Genomic DNA, 19,820 nt, shown 5'->3' with positions numbered 1-19,820 from the left:
TTCCACCATGGGATCTTAACTTAGTGTTGTCAGGCCTGCTAGATCCTCCCTTTGAGCCTATTAATGAAATCTCCTTCAAATTACTCTAGTTGAAAATTGCCTTTTTAGTAGCTATTACGACAGCCAGAAATGTGGGAGAAATTCAAGCTTTTTCTTGTAAGCCCCCTTATTTATCAGTCTTGGATGACAGAATTATTCTAAAGCATTCTCCTGCTTTTCTACCAAAGGTCTTTTCTAGATTCCACTGTCAGGGGGAGGTGTCTCTACCATCCTCTGGTACTCAGGAAGGTTCCTCTACACAGACTAGAGTTCACAATCTAGATGTTTGGAGTTTCAGGGTCCAAACAATGGACAGGCAGCAAGTAAAGCTACTATTGCATGCTGGATTAAAATGACTATTTCTCTGGTCTATTCTCAAAAAGGAGTCGATATTTCAGAAGGCTTAAAAGCCCATTCGACAAGAGCAGTATCTACTTCTTGGGCAGAAGGTGCCTCAGCATCCCTTGATCAAATCTGCAGGGCGGCAACCTGGGCAAATCCATCTACATTTTTCAGACACTATAAATTAGATAATTATTACAACAGGGACTTATCCTTTGGCCGTAAAGTACTGTCGGTGATGGTTCCTCCCTAGAAGATATTTCTCTGTTAATCCTCCTGCTGGTGCCATTGGGGAAGCGAATGGAAAAGATGAAACTTACTCTTAACAGTAATTGGATTTTCCATATAGCCTCCACAATGGCACCACTAGTTCCCTCTCTTGCTATATTAATGCTGTTATTTTATAATTTTTGATAATTTTTGATGTTTTTTGATGAACGAATGTATATTATTATACTGTTCCTTTTTTCTTTCATATAAAGTGTTTGTCCTGCATCTAATCCGTGTCCTAGGATACTAACTGGAGGAGGTAAATGGGAGGGGGCTTTTAAATTGTTGGTCTCCATGTTGTTTCCTGTCCCTGGGCCGTTGTGGAGGCTATATGGAAAATCCAATTACTGGTAACAGTAATTCTCATGTTTTTTTTTTCTTTCTATTTAACAGAAGAAAAATAATTAAACCATATCAACTGACATGGTAACAAGGAAAATAAACAAACATTGCATGCATACATCACTCGCAATGCCAAGGAGGAGATTTATGTAGAGTAAAACAATATAAAAACACAACTGTGTCGGTCATAGAAGGTGTCAGGAGTGTGTTGTCAATGAAGTCCCTAAGTCTGCAATCGGTACCCAATTGCAGTGCAACCATTCACATGGCAACATATAGTGTCAGTCCACTAACATTGATAAAGTTGTTTGGGCTGTTAACCAGGGGCCCCATATCTTATCAAACTGCTCAGTAGTGCCTTAAGCAGAAAAAGCCAGTCAGTACATGAGCAACGATGCATCAATGAGTCATGTCCAGTGAGCAAGAGAAGGGACTTTGGAAGGTTTTGAGTTTGGGAAGATAGATTTCCTAGCTTAGAACATCAGAAGTCTAAAAGATTCTGCAATATTTAGTATTTAAAAGGTCATTAACTAAACCCAAAATACTATTTTTAGGAGAACACACAGCTGGCAGGCCCAGCCTAGAGTTCAGAAAGCTATGGACCACTGTCCACAAATCGGCAACAATCGGGTAGTCCCATAGCCTATGCATTAAAGTACCTCTTTCCGCATTAAATTTAGTACAAATATCATTGATGAATTTTCACATATGCAGCATAAAATATGTTCTATGCAGCAAATTAGCTTGGATTAATTGATCACAGATCGAGACCAGCTGTCTTTCATAATGTATCTCTAACCCTGAGATGTCTATTTTTCACTGGGCAAAGGACTTGGAGAGCGGTGAGGGCTGTTGTATTATGAGAACTCCCAAAAAAAGCAACAGGTTTCATTGAGTCTTTTGACAGGCAATCTTTTCCACCATCCTACATTCTAAACTCAAAGACCCCCTACCAAACAGTTCTACGCAGGTGTGCATCAATTGGAAGCATCGGAATAGAGAGGATTGCAGGATTGTCGCAGGTCTACAAATATTCTAAAAATATTCTAATTTTCTCCAGAATGGGATAACGGGCGACCAAACATCATTTACCCCTTTTTCCCCTAAAACCACCAGGCAGCAATAACTGCAGCTATGTTGGAGGTAAAGTGACTGGTAGGGTACATTCCTACTCTATACAAAAGGTTTGTGAGATGGGGAAAGCAATTCAATAGCATGTACATAATGAAAAGGCTCCGCAGCGGACCGCCATGCTTTGGACATATATAAGTTAGTATGATGGTGAACAAATTCCACAAAAATATCTAATGCCTGCCAAAATCATCTGATGAGCTTCCAGTTTGGCCAACGGCTGTCACAATGTAGGTGTAGGGGATAAACACCAGAATGACCACAGAAGGAAAATGACCAGGAACTAGGCCTCAAGGCTAAGGAAAGGGAACAGGTGACCACCTAGGAAACCCTAAACCTAGCCCTAACACTTGTCAGTATGAATAGACCCTGAAGGTGGGAATATACATACACTGTAAACCTAGGCCTTAGTAACCGTGAAAATCCCTAGGAGTAGTGACAGGGTCTGAGACTACTGGTTCCTTCCCAGATAAACGAACCTGCGTCTCCCTGGGGCCTAGTAAACAATGAGCAATGAGAAAAACAAAATACAAAGCAAAGAACACTTATCTTCTATAGAAAATGGATGAGCAGGAATTCTGATAAGAACGACACACAGCTCTTCCAACTCCAGGCAGATAATATCAACCGCATGGTATGAAGCGTGATTCCAAACTAAATAGAGTATCAGTAATGACCACAAACTGCACCTTAGACAAGAGGTGTGGTCATTACCAACAACAACACTGCAAGAAGTGAAAACAGAGAGACTGTCATATAACCTCACGTGCCGCCAGTCTCTCAGATCTTCTAACCTCTGTAATGGGAGGGACCGTGACAATGGCTTGGGCAGGGTGCTAAACTTCCTTAGAGACACGTCTTGTATGAAACTGGAAGTACTCCATGGTATGGATACTTATTGGCAGTGTCCATTGGAAACTAATATTGAAAGAAAGAAAACCATCTCTCTAGCCCCACCTATTGGAGGTAGGTCCATATCAAGATTCCACTTTCCAACAAGCCTTGGGATTTGAAAAGAGAATATAGCCAGGCCAGACTCCTACTCCATACTGACGAGGGGCAAGCACCCTGAAACGGTCTACTGAAGGATATCTGGCCTGGCCATATTCCTTTGTCAAATCCCAAGTCTTGTTGGAAAGTCAGACCTTTACTCAGAGGGAGCCACTTCCAAAAGGTGGCGCTAGTCAGCTGCTTCTCTTTCTTAAGAGATACCAATTTGACCAAGAAAGTCATGGTTCTACCGCTCTTGAGCCCCTCAGACAAAACTCTCTGCTGCTGGGCCAAAAGTTTTTTCATATCCCATCCTTTTTTTCTCCCCATATTTTTTTGTATTATGTTCTGACAGTTTTTCTGTGTCGTTCACTAGAGCATAAAAAAAATGGATAGTCAACGTTAAGGCTATTTAAATTAGGTAGGGCTTTCTTCCCCGTCTAATATTCAGCTGGGTTTCTAGAAAATGAGGTGTGGAGAAGCATGTATGGCTTTTATGTTGCAGGTTTCTTGTCAGATTGGGGGAGATCCTCTCTATGGGTGCTGTTATGGGTTCTGGAAGAACAGATTACTGGTAAGTGTAATCCATCTTTTTTTAATTTAGTGTCTCTCTCCATCCACAGGAGTACACAATAGTGAAGAAGACATCGGGAGACTGTATCACTCCCATCATCCATCTCCAGGAGTCAGGAGGGCGGAGCAGGACCCCTCACCCCATCACAGAGCCTCACCCCCTGATTCATGAGCAGAAGATCCTAGAACTCACCCACAAGATGATGGAGCTGCTGACTGGAGAGGTGATACTGCTGGGAATGCTGGGAAATTCTTCAGTAACAGCACTGGAGGGGACTGGGTGATGACGGTGTCATTGTGTTGTCAGGTTCCTATAAGGTGTCAGGATGTCACTGTCTATTTCTCCATGGAGGAGTGGGAGTATATCGAAGGACACAAGGATCTGTACAAGGAGGCCATTATGGAGGAGCACCAACCTCTGATATCACAAGGTAAGAGCCGTCATGTGCAGTGTATACACGTGTGTGCAGTGACATGTAATGGAGGAGCACCAACCTCTGATATCACAAGGTAAGACCCGTCATGTGCAGTGTATACACGTGTGTGCAGTGACATGTAATGGAGTACCACCAACCTCTTGTATCAAAATGGAGGGAACAGGTTAGTTTTACCGCATAGGGAATGCTGTAAAAATTAAACGCATAACACTATGGTAGAATTGCTTATTTTTTTGCAGACAGAGTGCAATGGGTAAAAGGAATCCCATAGTAACTACCTCAGATACAAGTCCGTCAGGATGGGAGCTAACTGCATCTTTCCCACTTCAGGGGAGGTAGATTATGGCATAGGAGGAGGATTCTCATCATATGAGGGAGTTTAGAGCGATTCTCCTCACGTTCATTCAGTGACCATAGCCCATATCTACAAACAAGGGAAGACTAGCTTTTAAGGCAGGTCCTGTAAGTTGCTCGGTGCGGCCTCCATAGATCAGACCTGTTTTCCAGCACATCCCACAGATGATGATCAGATTGAGATCTGGGCATCTAGAGACGTCACCGCCTTGCTCTCTTTGTCATGTTCCTCATTCCTAGACAGTTTTTGCAGGTTGGCTGGACATTATTCTGCTGAAAGAGGTCACTACCATTAGGGGACACCACTGCCATGGAGGAGGGTACTTGTCTGCATAATGTTTAGGTAGGTGGTACATATCATACCCACATGAAATCAGGTGCACCTGGTACAATCTTTTCACCAGATAACTGAGACACATGCCCGGCCGTCCACATGATGTAACCCGATTCATCAGACCAGGCTTAATTCTTCAGTTACTCATTTCTGATGCTCAGAAACCCATTTTAGGAACTTTCAGTGGTGGACAGGAATGACAGCAGTGAGCTGTGGGCACATGGTCAGGTCACTGGTTAAATTGTTGTCCTTCCTTGGGCCACTTTTGATAGGTATTAATCACCACATACCCAGTTGCTCAGATCCTTACTCCTACCTATTTTCCTTCTTCCAACATCAACTCTGATCTGACGGACGCCATTGTCACCAGATAGGTAAACTTGTAAAGAAACCGCAGCACTCTCTTGTCTTCAGTATCCAAAGGTTTATTCACCAATACAGTGCGACCTTTCGACCTGTGTGGTCTCTCTCAAGCAAGACCAGTTGCTTGAGAAAGACCACACAGGTCGAAACGGTGCACTGTATTGGTGAATAAACCTTTGGATACTGAAGACAAGAGAGTGCTGCAGTTTCTTTACAAGTTTATTTATGTTTGGGGGAGCTTCGGACTGGCTTCCAACACGGCTGGGACCACCACATAAAGGAACGGTAATTATCTTTTTTGCCGTTGTGCTGCTACACTTTGCTTTTTTTCTATTGTCACCAGATAATCACTGCACCTGTCAGTGGTATTAATGCTATGGCTGATGGGTGTATATACTGAGAAGGGTGTAACCGTCCTTGTAATGAATCCTCCTACAATGGAGAATGGGGGCTTCAGCGATCTCCAGGGTTCCTGTTCCTGTTCAGCAGGGCGGCAGTCTCTCTCATGGAGCTGACATGGACTCAGCAAAAATATCCAGGAATTGTCATCAGATATTTGTCTTTTTCCCCCATTCACTATAACAACTCCTTAGGAGAAAGGAATTATCTTCCCAGGGAAAGGAAATTTGGAGGAGAATATAGATGTAGAGCTTTCTCAAACACGTCGGAGCCTGGTGGAGAGGAAACTGGGAGTAGTTGTTTTACATTATCCATGTACTTTGTGGGATAAAGGTCTTCAATGTGGTTTCTCTCTCTAGAAATTTACCTCATAAGCAGAGGTGTCATTTGGTGCTGCAGAGTGCTCTTAAAAGGTTGCCTCTGCCCTATATAACTATCTTCCTCCTCAGAATGTACTAATGTGGAGAAGGAGCTGTTGTCCACTGCCCACCATTCACTCTCATAGACCAAAGGTTGCTTCAGGCCTGTGGTCTGCTAGGTGCTGGGACCTCGGTACAGGTGGTGAGGAGCACAATATTTTTATTTCCCCTGATAACTAAACCTATAAGTGAAGGAGCTGAGAGAAGTGTCTGATCTATAGACAGATCTACAGGAGGCCATGTATTTAGTCACTGTGTGCTTGTGTCTTGATAGATAGATCCAGGAGGAGAAATCCACCAGAGAGATGTCCCCGTCCTCTGTATTCCCAGGACTGTCCAGAGGAGAAGGTCCCAGAGAATCCTCAGGTAGATGGAGCTGAGCCCTATACACATCTATATAGGGGGGTCCTGCAGACATAGAGGGGTTTTAGATTGTGGGGGTCTCTTATGTGGATGTTAGATTTCCCACCTGTCTGCTGTATTGTACTGAATTGTTACAGATGACAAATCAGGGGGAAGATCTGACTGATATTAAAGTGGAGGATGAAGATGAGAGGATGATGGACAATCCCCTGTGTAAGAGTGAGGTGAAGGAGGACATTCCAGGAGATGTCACCACAGGTATGGAATCATGAATGGAGAAAGTTGTAATAGAAAAATTTATAATAGAAATCCGCTCGCATCAGACTTTGTGTAAGGAAAGGTAAATCTCTTCACGACACAGACAAAGGTGTTATCATCTTGAGTTCTTGCTGAGCACACCCCAATCGGCTCCAGACTCCTTCTTCATTAAGGCAATAGAACAACGCCCAGTAGGAGATGGCTTTACAATTTCAGCCAGTCAGCCGAGAAAGTACAGGTACATGTCAAAGGACAGGGGAGGGCATCAACATGGCCAAACAGTGCAATGCACACACCTCATCCCTGTGTAAGGAAGGATGAGTCATGTCCATTGTCTGATCAGCCAGGTGGCCGCCCATCCCCCATCACTGTCAGCATGGACCCCATTCAATATTGTTTAAAGTGACCAGTATCTAGTGAAGATCATTCTATTGGTTCTTATAGATTTGAGACTATCTGCGGGACATTGCTATGGCTATTGTCAGTATACGGTACGAGTATACCGACAAGGTAGATATGCATGTCTTAAAAGCAGATATGTATTCAGAAAGGGATAGCGAAGCCGCAGCAGAGGTATAATATGTATCTCTCGTTATGCAGACTTCACTTCTCTAATGTGTATAGACATTTGAAGGGAAGAAGCCCAGCACACCACCAATGAATATAATACTGGGGAGGGAGGGAGGGAGGGGGGCCGCACTGGCCACCAATGATTATAATACTGGGGAGGGAGGGAGGGGGGGCCACACTGGCAACCAATGAATATAATACTGGGGAGGGAGGGGGGGCCGCACTGGCCACCAATGAATTTAAAACTGGGGAAGGGGGGGGGGGTCTGGCCCCTGCTGCCTGGCAGCACCTGATCTCTTACAGGGGTCTATGATACGCACAATTAACCCCTCAGGTGCGGCACCTGAGGGGTTAATTGTGCGGATCACAGCCCCCTGTAAGAGATCGGGTGCTGCCAGGCAGCAGTTATGTAGACAGTTCTTTTAGTATATTCTACTTGAAGCGTAGTGATGTCTCGAATAGGTCGCCGGCGAATAGTTCCCGGCGAACATAGCTTGTTCGCCGCGGTGGGCGAACATATGCGATGTTCGGTCCGCCCCCTATTCGTCATCATTCTGTAAACTTTGACCCTGTACCTCACAGTCAGCAGACACATTCCAGCCAATCAGCAGCAGACCCTCCCTCCCATACCCTCCCACTGTCACAACCAGACAGTTGAGAAGCTCTGACAGGAGCTTTCCAGATCCTCCTCCTTGAGTTTCTTTGTTTTGGTTAAGTTCCTCATCTCGTTAGTCTATCTCAGCTGTCATGCAGTTGGACTGATTGCTGCCCTTTAAGTTCCTCCCCAGAATGCAGTAGTGTGCGGCTTATACAACTTCCTGGAGTGTGTGTGCATGCTGTTCCTAGTTCCCAGTCCACAGTCCCCAGTCGTCTGCAAGATAAGTGCTGTTTATGTATTTATGATTTTCTGTTTCTGGATCCAGGTGACCCTGACTCCCTCCGTGTCTGTGTAGGGAGCCGGTGGTCGGGTCCCCTCACTATTGTAGGGTCTTCAGGTGTAAGATAGTCGAGGTACGTGGATATGCGCCCATCCACCTTTGGGGTGGTCGCATAGGCTGAGCAATAAGGGAGAGCGGCAGGTCTCATGCAGGGGTCTCCCTTTTGTTCCTTAGTTGTGGATCCAGTGAGTCATTGTTTATATTGTATTGTCTTGTTTCCTGTACATCATCCGTGACACCTACCTCCTGGACAGCATCTATTTTAGATTCATTCGGAAGCTGCATTCTTAGTGAGAGGAGGGACAGTGTAGCTGCTGCTGATTTAATAGGGAAAGCGTTAGCTAGGGCAGTGTTCTGTGTCTACAGACTCATCTGCTGTAAGGACAGCGTCCTGACAGCACCCCAAAAAGCCCTTTTTAGGGCTGGTACATCAGTCTGCTTTTTTTTTCTTCATATATATATATATATATATATATATATAAATAAAGAAAGAAAGTGCGCAGAACTCCTTGAAGTAAAAAATGTGCAGTTTATTCACACGTCAGAAAATTGACAACGTTTCAGTTCTCTCACAGAACCTTTCTCAAGTATATTGCAGTTGCCTGCCCGTGTGTGAGAGGCTGCAGGCCCACAGACTGTACTGTGTGCACACAATTCATACAGGGTGTCACAGACAGTACCTTGCAGATAAAAAAAAAGGCAATTTTTTTATTTATTTTTTATATAATCGCAGTTGCCAGACAGTGAGAGGCTGCAGGTTCACAGACTGTACTGTGGCCACTGGCCAGGCCACCACTCATACCGTTACAGGGTGTCACACTCACAATACCTGGCAGATAAATAAAAGCCAATTTATTTTTTCTCTGTGATATAATCGCAGTTGCCAGACAACGAGAGGCTGCAGGCTCACAGACTGTACTGTGTCCACTGGGCAGGCCACCACTCATACCGTTACAGGGTGTCACAATACCTTGCAGATACAACTAAAGTAAATTTATTATTTCTCTGTAATAAATATAATCGCAGTTGCAAGCCAGTGTGTGTCAGGCCCACACAGACTGTACTGTGCCCACTGCCCACCACTTATATAGGGTGGCACAGTACCTTGCACGCATAGTACCACTTATCTGAAAAAAATTACAGGCAGAGGCAGGCCACCCCGCAGGGGCCGTCGTGGTGCTGTGATTTCCACTGGCCTTGGAATAATGGCTAGTGTTCAGAGGCCACGTACCCTGATCCTGAAAAATTCTGAGAAAAAATTCTGCTCGAAGAGAAGAAGAGGGGGAAAGTTCAGAAGGGGAGACAGAGAGAAGGAGGAGACGAGTTGGAAGCAGGGGGAGGTCATCGCAAGGAGCTAGTGGCACAGTCAGACAGCATGTATCGGCACCCGGGGTCAGGCAGACAGCACGCCAATCAACGCATGCTGTTGACACCACCAGAATGCCGTCATTGCAAAGCTCAGCAGTGTGGAATTTTTTTTGTGTGTCTGCCTCTGATAACAGCAATGCCATTTGCAACCTGTGCCAAAAGAAACTGAGTCATGGGAAGTCCAACACCCACCTCGGTACAACTGCTTTGCGAAGGCACATGATCGCACATCACAAACGCCTATGGGATCAACACATGAGTAGAAGCAGCACACAAACTCAAAGCCGCCATCCTCCTCCTGGTCCAGCATCTTCAGCCACTTCAACCACTGCTGTCCTCCTTGCCCCCTCTCAACCATCCGCCACTCCGTCTCTCGCCTTGAGCAGTTCCTGCTCATCTGCCCACAGTCAGGTGTCTGTCAAGGACATGTTTGAGCGTAAGAAGCCAACGTCACAAAGTCACCCCCTTGCCCGGCATCTGACAGCTGGCTTGACGGATCTCTTAGCCCGCCAGCTTTTACCATACCAGCTGGTGGAGTCTGAGGCCTTCAAAAAATTTGTCGCTATTGGGACACCACAGTGGAAGGTACCCGGACAAATTTTTTTTTTAAAAAGAGGCAATCCCAAACCTCTACTCTGAAATTGAAAAGGAAGTCATGGCATCTCTGGCATACAGTGTTCGGGCAAGGGTCCATCTGACCACTGATACCTGGTCTGCAAAGCACGGTCAGGCCAGGTATATCACCTACACTGCGCATTGGGTCAACCTGCTGACGGCTGACAAGCATGGAATGCGTGGCTCTGCAGCGGAGTTGGTGACACCGCCACGACTTGCAGGCAGGCCTACTGCCACCTCCTCTACTCCTCCTACTCCATCCTCTTCGATAACCTCCTCGGCTGAGTCCTCTTCTACTGCGGCGTCTGGCTGCACATCAACTGAATCCCCCCAGCTCCCCAGGGGCTATTCCACATCCCGGATACGACAGTGTCACGCTGTCTTGGGGTTGACTTGCCTTAAAGCAGAGAGCCACACCGGACCAGCACTCCTGTCCGCCCTGAACGCACAGGTGGATCAGTGGCTGACCCCGCACCAACTGGAGATGATGTGTGTGGTGTGTGACAATGGAAGCAATTTGTTGGCGGCATTGAATTTGGGCAAGTTGTCACATGTGCCGTGCATGGCACATGTGTTGAATCTCATCGTACAACGCTTTGTGTCTAAGTACCCAGGCTTACAGGACGTCCTGAAGCAGGCCAGGAAGGTGTGGCCATTTCAGGCGTTCCTACAAGGCCATGGCGCACTTTTCAGATATCCAGCGGCGAAACAACATGCCAGTGAGGCACTTGATTTGCGACAGCCCGACACGTTGGAATTCAACACTCCTAATGTTCGACCGCCTGCTCCAACAAGAAAAAGCTGTCAACGAGTATTTGTATGACCGGTGTGCTAGGACAGCCTCTGCGGAGCTGGAAATTTTTTTGCTACGTTACTGGACGCTCATGCGCAATGCCTGTAGGCTCATGCGTCCTTTTGAGGAGGTGACAAACCTAGTCAGTCGCACCGAAGGCACCATCAGCTACCTCATCCCATTTGTTTTCTTCCTGGAGCATGCCCTGCGAAGAGTGCTGGATCAGGCCATAGATGAGCGTGAAGAGGAAGAGTTGTGGTAACCATCACCACCAGAAACAGCCTTGTCATCATCGCTTGCCGGACCTGCGGCAACGCTGGAAGAGGAGTATGAGGAAGAGGAGTCAGAGGAGGAATGTGGCTTTGAGGAGGAGGAAGACCAACCACAGCATCCCAGGGTGCTCGTTGTTGTCGCCTATCTGGCACCCGTGGTGTTGTACGTGGCTGGGGGGAAGAACAGACAGTCAATGACATCAGTGAGGACGAGGAACGGGAAATGAGTAGCTCGGCATCCAACCTTGTGCAAATGGGGTCTTTCATGCTGTCATGTCTGTTGAGGGACCCTCGTATAAAAAGGATGAAGGAGAACGACCTGTACTGGCTGGCCACGCTACTAGACCCCCGTTAGAAGCAGAAAGTGGTGGAAATGTTACCAAATTACCGAAAGTCGAAAAGGATGCAGCAGTTCAAAACCAAACTAAAAAATATGCTTTACACAGCTTATAAGGGGGATGTCACAGCACAACGGGAATCTAACTGGGGAAGAGGTGAAAGTAATCATCCTCCTACCACGACCACGGCGGCAAGGACAGGACGCTTTACAGATGTATTGTTGATGGAGGACATGCAGAGCTTTTTCAGTCCTACACATCGCCACAGCCCTTTGGGATCCAGCCTTAGAGAACGACTCGACCGACAGGTAGCAGACTACCTTGCCTTAACTGCAGATATCGACACTCTGAGTAGCGATGAATCCCTTGACTACTGGGTGTGCAGGCTTGACCTGTGGCCTGAGCTATCCCAGTTTGCGATAGAACTTCGGGCCTGCTCCGCTTCAAGTGTCCTGTCAGAAAGGACCTTCAGTGCAGCAGGAGGCATTGTCACTGACAAGAGAAGTCGCCTCGGTCAAAAAAGTGTTGATTACCTCACCTTCATTAAGATGAATGAGGCATGGATCCCGAAGGGACTGACAGTGGGGAATACGCTTGACTAACAAAAGGCCTGATGACATGCCTTGGCCTCAAAATGGTCCCCACGCTGCTGTATTTAATGTCTGCATACCGGATGACTTTCGTGAATTCTCCGCCACCAACTAGGGTTCAAGCCGCAATGTTTTAGTCACCTTTCTGCCTGGAAAACATCAATTTTTCCGGCCGCTGCAACAATACCATTATTTTTCAGGCATGTGTACATGCCTAATTTTTCTGGCCTCTGGTGCTGCACTGTGGCTGCAAAAACAAAACAAAAAAAAAGGCACATACATGTGTCAATTCCCCTTCGTGATCGTTACCTTGTTGTGGTGAAGGGGCTTGCGTATCACAATGAAACGATCATCACCTCTATGAGTGTGTTGGCAATGTTGCCACACCCCAGATGATAAGGCCGTTGCTTCATTATAATCAGACCAAAAGCGATCGGCTGGATAATTTTTCATAGAAAAAAACATTAATTTTCTTTCTTTTTTTTTAAGAGTTTTTTTTTTTCCGAGTTGTATGGGTTTTTAATACATAAAATAAAAAAAATCATAATAAAGTCTCTTAATAGTTTATTAGAAATAATGCAGACAATTAAAAAAATTCCCATCAATTCCAATACAAAGCAAGTATAGCGCTCAGAACTAAATTATTTCAGGATGTCGTAATGGTTCGATAATTCGACAATGGTTAATCAATTCGACACACGTCCCCGGATAGGGGACGTAACAGGGATTAAACTGATAGGAATTGTACTAGTTAAGACACCACTCATATAGGGTGTCACAGCACATTGCTCCGTGCACGCGCAGTGCCCCAACTTGGGAGTAAGAGGACCGACCAAGCTGCTTTTTCCATCTCCCGGTTCCTAAAATCAATTCAGTTTGGTGTATCAGAGTTTGGTCTGTCACTGTGAAGGCAGTCGAAGGTACCCGGCCTAAATTATTTTTTCACAAAAGGCAATCCCTGATATGGGACGTAACAGGGATTAAACTGATGAGAAGAGAACTAAACTGCACGGCGCAGACGCAGTGACCGTGGATTAAAACAAAGGGGAGGGAGCCAGCGTTTTTTTAACTATCTCCCAGTTCGAAAAATCTATTCAATAAATGGATCCCAGATTGGGGACGTAACAGGGATTAAACTGATGAGAATAGTACTATAGAAAATACCACTCATATCGGGTGTGACAGTAAATTGCACGGCGCAGACGCAGTGACCGTGGATCAAAACAAAGAGGAGGGAGCCAGCGTTTTTTTAACCATCTCCCCGTTCGAAAAATCTATTCAATAAATGGATCCCAGATTGGGGACGTAACAGGGATTAAACTGATGAGAATAGTACAACAGAAAATACCACTCATATCGGGTGTGACAGTAAATTGCACGGTGCAGACGCAGTGACCGTGGATTCAAACAAAGGGGAGGGAACCAGCGTTTTTTTAACCATCTACCCGTTCGAAAAATCAATTCAATTCACCTTTCGGGGACCCTTGGTGTTGTACGTGGCTGGGTGGAGGAAGAAACCTTCAATGACATCAACGGGACATGGCTAGCTTGGTATCCAACCTTGTGCAAATGGGGAGTTTGCGGTTGGGCAAATGGACTGTTTGCGGTGCATTAAAAGGGGAGTTTGGTCTGTCAATGTCTGTGAAGCGGGCATAACCCTTACACTACCTGATCGATACAACATCATACCTGATCGTATACACACACTGGATGTTTTAAACCACTTTGTTCAAAAAAATTTGGGATTGTTAGGTGATTTATGCCCTTTATGGATTAAAACCCAACTCTGCGTCAACTATGTAATTTTCCATGGGAGTTTTGCCATGGATCCCCCTCCGGCATGCCACAGTCCAGGTGTTAGTCCCCTTGAAACAACTTTTCCATCACTACTGTGGCCAGAAGAGTCCCTGTGGGTTTTAAAATCCGCCTGCCTATTGAAGTCTATGGCGGTTCGTCCGTTCGCGAACATTTGCAAAAATTCGCATTCGCCGAAAATTTTTATGTTCGCGACATCTCTATCAAAGCGTCCCCATCACCATGGAAACGCTTCTGTGTTAGAATATACTGTCGGATCTGAGTTTTCACGATGTGAAAACTCAGTTCTGAAAAAACAGTTATGCAGACGGATCCGTTCTGAACGGATGCAAGCGTTTGCATTATAGGTGCGGATCCGTCTGTGCAGATACCAGACGGATCCGCACCGAACGCAAGTGTGAAAGTAGCCTAAGGCTGGAGTCGCACATTCAGTTTTTGGTGCACTTTTTTTAATTAAAGCCAGGAGTGCATTCAAAATGAATGGCTTTTAGTTCTCCTTCCTGATGGATCCACTTCCAGCCTGATAAGAATGTTATGTTTGTCTGCATTCTAGTTTGGAAGAAAAAAAACACACAAATTTACATTTTTATCTTAACAGAAAATACCAGTATGAATTCTGGGAAGGGAAACCTCATGTTATCACTGAATTATAAAGCAGAAGATGACGATATCATGCTGCGCTCTTCAGGAGAAAATCTCATTACCCTTAATGTATATCCACAACTTCACAGTACAGATCTATCACATAATCGACCTATTCATGAGGAGCCTTCTCCTGACCAGTCACAGTTTGTTACCACAAGTGCAGGTCAGGACAGGGTTAAAAGGTTTCAACACGTTGAAGAGTTAACAAAAAGATCAATTCTTTCTACATACAGAAGAGTTCATACAGGGGAGAAGCCATACTCCTGTTCAGAATGTGCAAAGTGCTTCATAAAGAAATCAAGTCTTGTTAACCACAAAAGAAGTCACACAGGAGGCAAGCTGTATTCATGTTCAAAATGTGGGAAAAGCTTCACTAAGAAATCAGATCTTGTTGTACATGAAAGACATCACAAAGGACCGAGACCATATTCATGTTCAGAATGTGGGACATGTTTTAAAAAAAAATCACATCTTGTTAGACATGAAATAATTCACACAGGAGAAAAGCCATTTTCATGTTCAGAATGTGGAAAGTGTTTTACAGATAAGTCAAATCTTGTTAGACATGAGAGAAGTCACACAGGAGAGAAGCCGTATTCGTGCTCAGAATGTGGGAAATATTTTACACAAAAATCAAGTCTTGTTAAACATCAGAAATGTCACACTGGATAAAAGTAGAGATGAGTACATGTCTTGAAATATGTTTTGGGTCAGATTCAAATAAATAAGTCAATAAACAGCCTGTTTAAAGGGAATCTTTCACCAACTTTTTACTAATAAAATTAACTGTAATGGCCAGCTTTACATGGTAAAACAATTCTGATCATAAATGTTTGTCACCAGGGTGTGCAATGAATTTATCCATACCTCCCTAGTCTCCCTCTCCTCTTATGTTGTTGTGCTTCAATACCAAATCTGCACAGAACATATCCCCGAGGCAAGAGCCCGCAAAAGGGAATGTAACGTGTCTTGTTTCGATCAAGCATTCTCCCTATTTTTTGGAGCAGCAGCAGTATAGTATGGAACCTGACAGATAAGGCAGGAGATGTGCAGCTGTGTAAGGATAGTAGAAAAGGCAGCAGGGGCAGTAGTAGCTGCAAGGGCAGAAGTACAGTATGGAACCTGACAGACAGGAGAGGAGATATGTAGCTGTGTAGAGGTAGTAGTAATGGCAGAAGGGGCAGTAGTAGCTACAGTGTCAGCAATACAGTATGAAACCTGACGGACAAGGCAGGAGATGTGTGGCGATCTAGGGTTCGTAGCAGTGACAGCACAGTATGGAACCTGATAGACAACGCAGGAAATGTGTCTTTATAGGAGTTAGCGAGTATATTGTGGAAATAGATGACAGATACAGTCAACTGCACTGAAATTCAGAATTACTTGACGAGGAGACAGGGAGAAGTAGTTTCAACATCCCCATTGATGATCCAATCTCCCCATCGGCCTTACTTTCCTTCTATAACCTCCTTTCTCGGCCTCAAACAGCTCTCTTCCTCATGCCTTTGCTCACTCCCTGACTTTATTAGCTCATGCTTCCCACTTTCTGACCACAATCTTCTTTCCTTTACTATATAAATCTCTCCCTGTTCTCATGACAGTCCTTTCTTTTCACACATAGAGATTCCTACTTAGCATTTACTCCCAGCAGCCTATTAGATAAAAAGGTCATAAAACGGTAATTTTATTCAGTTAGCCATTAAAAGATATCAGCCACTGAGGAATATCATTCCTTTTTTTGTATATTCTATTCACTGGGCCCCCTCTTGTGCGGATCTGACTACCAATCATTACAACTACACCCTCAAAACCATCTTGGCACACACATAAATACATTTTCTCCAGTGGTTCTCTAGTTGTGCTGAATGTTTATGGAAAAAATTACAAGTATCTGCAGATTTTCTCCATTATAAATTTATATTTAATACTTACAACTCCCCCCACCTTGCCAAAAAAAAAAAACTATTTCACCTTTCTTATCTCCTCACTTTCAAATAACCAAAATGGTTCTGTAATACTTTTCACTCCCTTGCAAGCCTTAAAGTGCATGTGCCCATCACTGATCTTTGTGCTGAAGACCTGGCCACTTCAGAGATAAAAAAAAACTGCCAGCAGGGAATAATCTCTCAGTCTCCGACCGGCTTCGATCCCCCTCCATCCCACACTTCTTGTTCTCGGTCTTCATTTGACCTTATAACAGAAGAAGTCACCAGGCTTCAATCATCTTCTCAACCCACGACCTACAGTAGTGAATCAATTTCCTCACCTCCACTGTCATTAGTCAACTAAATACAGTATTTAACCTCTCTCTTCTTTCCATCATCTTTTAAACATTGTATTATAACCCCACTACTAAAAATAAACATCTCTTCACGCAACCTCTGCTGCTAACTACCGACCTGTCTCTAACCTCTCCTCTACACTCTAAAGAAACTGCCATTACCAAAGTGTCTAACAGTCATCTGACAGCAAAAAAGAATGACAACTATTCTCTACTGATTCTTCTGGAGCTCTCTATGCAGCAATTGATATAGTAGACCACAAGCTCCTCTTCACCATGCTCAATTGGCCTTAAGGACACTGCTCTCCCTTTGTTTCTTCTTATCTCTCTGGTCCCTCCTTCAGTAAATCTTTCCTCAGGGTTCATTTGTAGGCCCTCTACTCTGTTCTGTCTCCACAGCCGCGACTAGACAGACTATCAGCAGATTTGGTTTTCAGTATATCACTCCAGCAGTTCTACAAAACACCAGTGATTATCTGGCAGCTGTTTCTAATATCATGTCCTCTCTCTCAAAAACTGAACTACCTCTATTTCCCACCTTCTACTAACCCATCTAAACCTGATATTTCAATTTCAGTCTGTGATACTATCCTAACTCTGGGGCAGCATCTCACTCTTTTGGGTTTATGTTTGTCCCAGATCTTTTTTTTTTTCTTTTCTTTCCCATATACAATCACTTGCCTGCTCTTGTCTACACCTCAAGAACATCTCCAGAATCTGCCCTTTTCTAACGGTGGAAACAGACAAAACTTATTGCTTTGATTCATTCTTTTCTTGACTTCTGTAACACATTACTAATCTATCTTCCCCTCACCAAACTCTCCACCCTTCAGTCTGTCCTTAATGCTGCAGCCAGGCTCATCTATCTGTCCACCCGTTATACTGATGCTACTAGCTTGTGCCAGTCATAGCTCTCCGCGGTGCTGCACCTCCCTATATATACTCCTTCATTTCTGTCTACAACCGTACCGCACGCTCCGTTCTGCCAAAGATTATAATTCTTACCTCTCACTTTCGTATTCAAGACTTTCTTGTGTTGCTGCACCAGCTCGCTGGAATGCACTGACTGGACAATCAGGTCAATTTCCAACTTTTCTAGCTTCAAATGCGCCTTAAAAACACATCTTTTCAGGCAGTCTTATTATGTTCCCTAAACTGTCCGCTCCCTGTTTTATTCCCTCCTCCTTTATTCTTCATATTCGAACACCATCTTTTGACAGTAATCCGTGCACTGAGTGCACTGGCTGATGCAGCTCCGTCTGCACTGCTCTATCTAGTACAAAGGTGGCTGGACCACTTTATAAAACAATCAGTTTTACCCTTTTTGTCACCCCCCCCCCCCATTATTAAAAGCTCTTGTGAGCAGGATCCTTACTTCTTGTGTTCCAATTTGTATATTAGCCTGTAATTCTGTGATGTCTATTTTGATTTGTCCCTGAACCCTCTGAATTGTAAAGCTCTGTGGAATATGGTGGTGCTATATAAATAAAGATTATTATTAGTTTTATATTATATGGGGACAGTTTTATGGATGTATGCAGTAAGGAGAGCGCCTAACAGTGAGCCGTCTTCTGGGTACAGTGCACTGAAGAAAGGTTTTCTCAATATATCAAACCCTGATTGTGGGAAATATTAAATCTGTAAAAAATAAGCATCATTTTCTAATATTCATCTGTTTTCCCTTAGTCCTAACAGCAGCACAATAATGGGGTGTTTCTGCCCCTGTCTACTAGTATAGAAAATTTTATTTTTAATTGAATCAAAATAATCACTAATTAATTAAAGACCTCGGAGCCTATATAAGGATACCTCCTCCATGCCTCCTATCCTGGGTTTATTATAAAGAATTGACATACTTAGGAAGGAAAGCTTGTGCTGCTGTTAGGACTAAGGCTGAGTTCATCCTTTAGTTATTTGGTCAGTTATTTCCATCAGTTATTGTGAGCCTTAGCCTAAAGGAAAACAGATTAACCCTACAAATCGGCGCTTCCATTACTTCTTAACCAGCAGCACAACCATAGCGAGGGCCCTCTTGTGTGGTGGAACTGAAATAGTCTGCCACAAAGCAGTCTCTTCTGAGAACCATAAATTTAACCTACTGTGCAAACTCCTTGCTACTCACAAAAATCTGATCTAGCAGGATCAGACTTCATCAGCTCAATAGGTGGACTGCTCAAAGTTCCTTCAGGAAATTAAGTAATACATCTTAAACCTAACTGATCTCTTAACTCCAGCATAAAAAGCTCATAACAGACTCTGAAAGGAGAAATTATAGTTACCAAAGAACATTCCTTTGGAGTAAAGTCTGATAATACCATAACCAAAAAGCTTGTCTGGGAGGAATCTGATGTGCAGATGACAAGACAAGCATATCCCTCTTCTCATGGCAGATGTCATGGCCAGGGGTGCACCGCTCATGAAGCAAAGTGAGGCGGTGGCCTTGGGCGGCACTCTGCTACTACCATCCCAATCATTTATGCATCCACATAATAAACTATGTTTATTATATGGATGCATAGAAGAGCGTCAGGGAAGGACAACTGCAGAAGCCGGGCAGCAGCCTATCCTCCTCACTCAGTGGAGTCCTGCCCAGCAAGCACCTTGCTCAGGCTCTTGGCAACTTGAACTTTCACTGAGCACCAGCTCGAGGCCCTGCATTTCCTCGTCTAAGAAAGCTCGTCCCACAGCATGGAGGGCATAAATCCAGAGAGCGAGATACTGACAGATCCTCTGCGGATCCTGGGTTGGTGAGAACTACTTAGTGATGAGATGGCCATGTGTGCTAAGCAGTAGGGGTGTGTATCCGCTTCACACACTGTGAGGGGTCAGTGTGACCTGTCCTTTATGAAAGGTAGAGAACGTTGCCTGAACTGGAGGGTAGGAGAGAGTCCTGTGTGCATTTCACTGTGCAATAGACCTGGTCGTACCTTTTTATATGCTTAAAAGGCCTGGTAGTACCTTTATGTATGTCTAACAGGCCT

General features: G+C 44.5%; 1 protein-coding gene and 1 long non-coding RNA gene across 2 annotated transcripts in view; one reads left to right on the top strand and one right to left on the bottom strand.

The window, feature by feature from the left end:
* The first annotated feature begins 6,308 nt into the window (after positions 1–6,308).
* Positions 6,309–19,820, top strand: part of LOC120991124 (zinc finger protein 585A-like) — a 2,129,672-nt gene continuing 2,116,160 nt past the window's right edge. Inside the window, exons 1-2 of the mRNA XM_040420015.1 lie at positions 6,309–6,359; positions 6,494–6,614. Coding sequence (XP_040275949.1) covers positions 6,494–6,614 — 121 coding nt within the window. The 5' untranslated portion in view covers positions 6,309–6,359. The remainder of the gene's footprint in view (positions 6,360–6,493; positions 6,615–19,820) is intronic.
* LOC120991215 lies at positions 16,249–18,165 on the bottom strand. Its single transcript, XR_005776569.1, has 3 exons — positions 17,996–18,165; positions 16,530–16,533; positions 16,249–16,323 (listed from the first exon to the last, which is right to left on the bottom strand). It is a non-coding gene; the product is annotated as an uncharacterized LOC120991215 (long non-coding RNA).

Source organism: Bufo bufo, chromosome 2 (genome assembly GCF_905171765.1).
Source record: "Bufo bufo chromosome 2, aBufBuf1.1, whole genome shotgun sequence".
Classification (NCBI taxonomy): domain Eukaryota; kingdom Metazoa; phylum Chordata; class Amphibia; order Anura; family Bufonidae; genus Bufo; species Bufo bufo.
The sequence above is the reverse complement of the archived record's forward strand: the minus strand, read 5'-3'. Positions and strand labels throughout refer to the sequence as shown.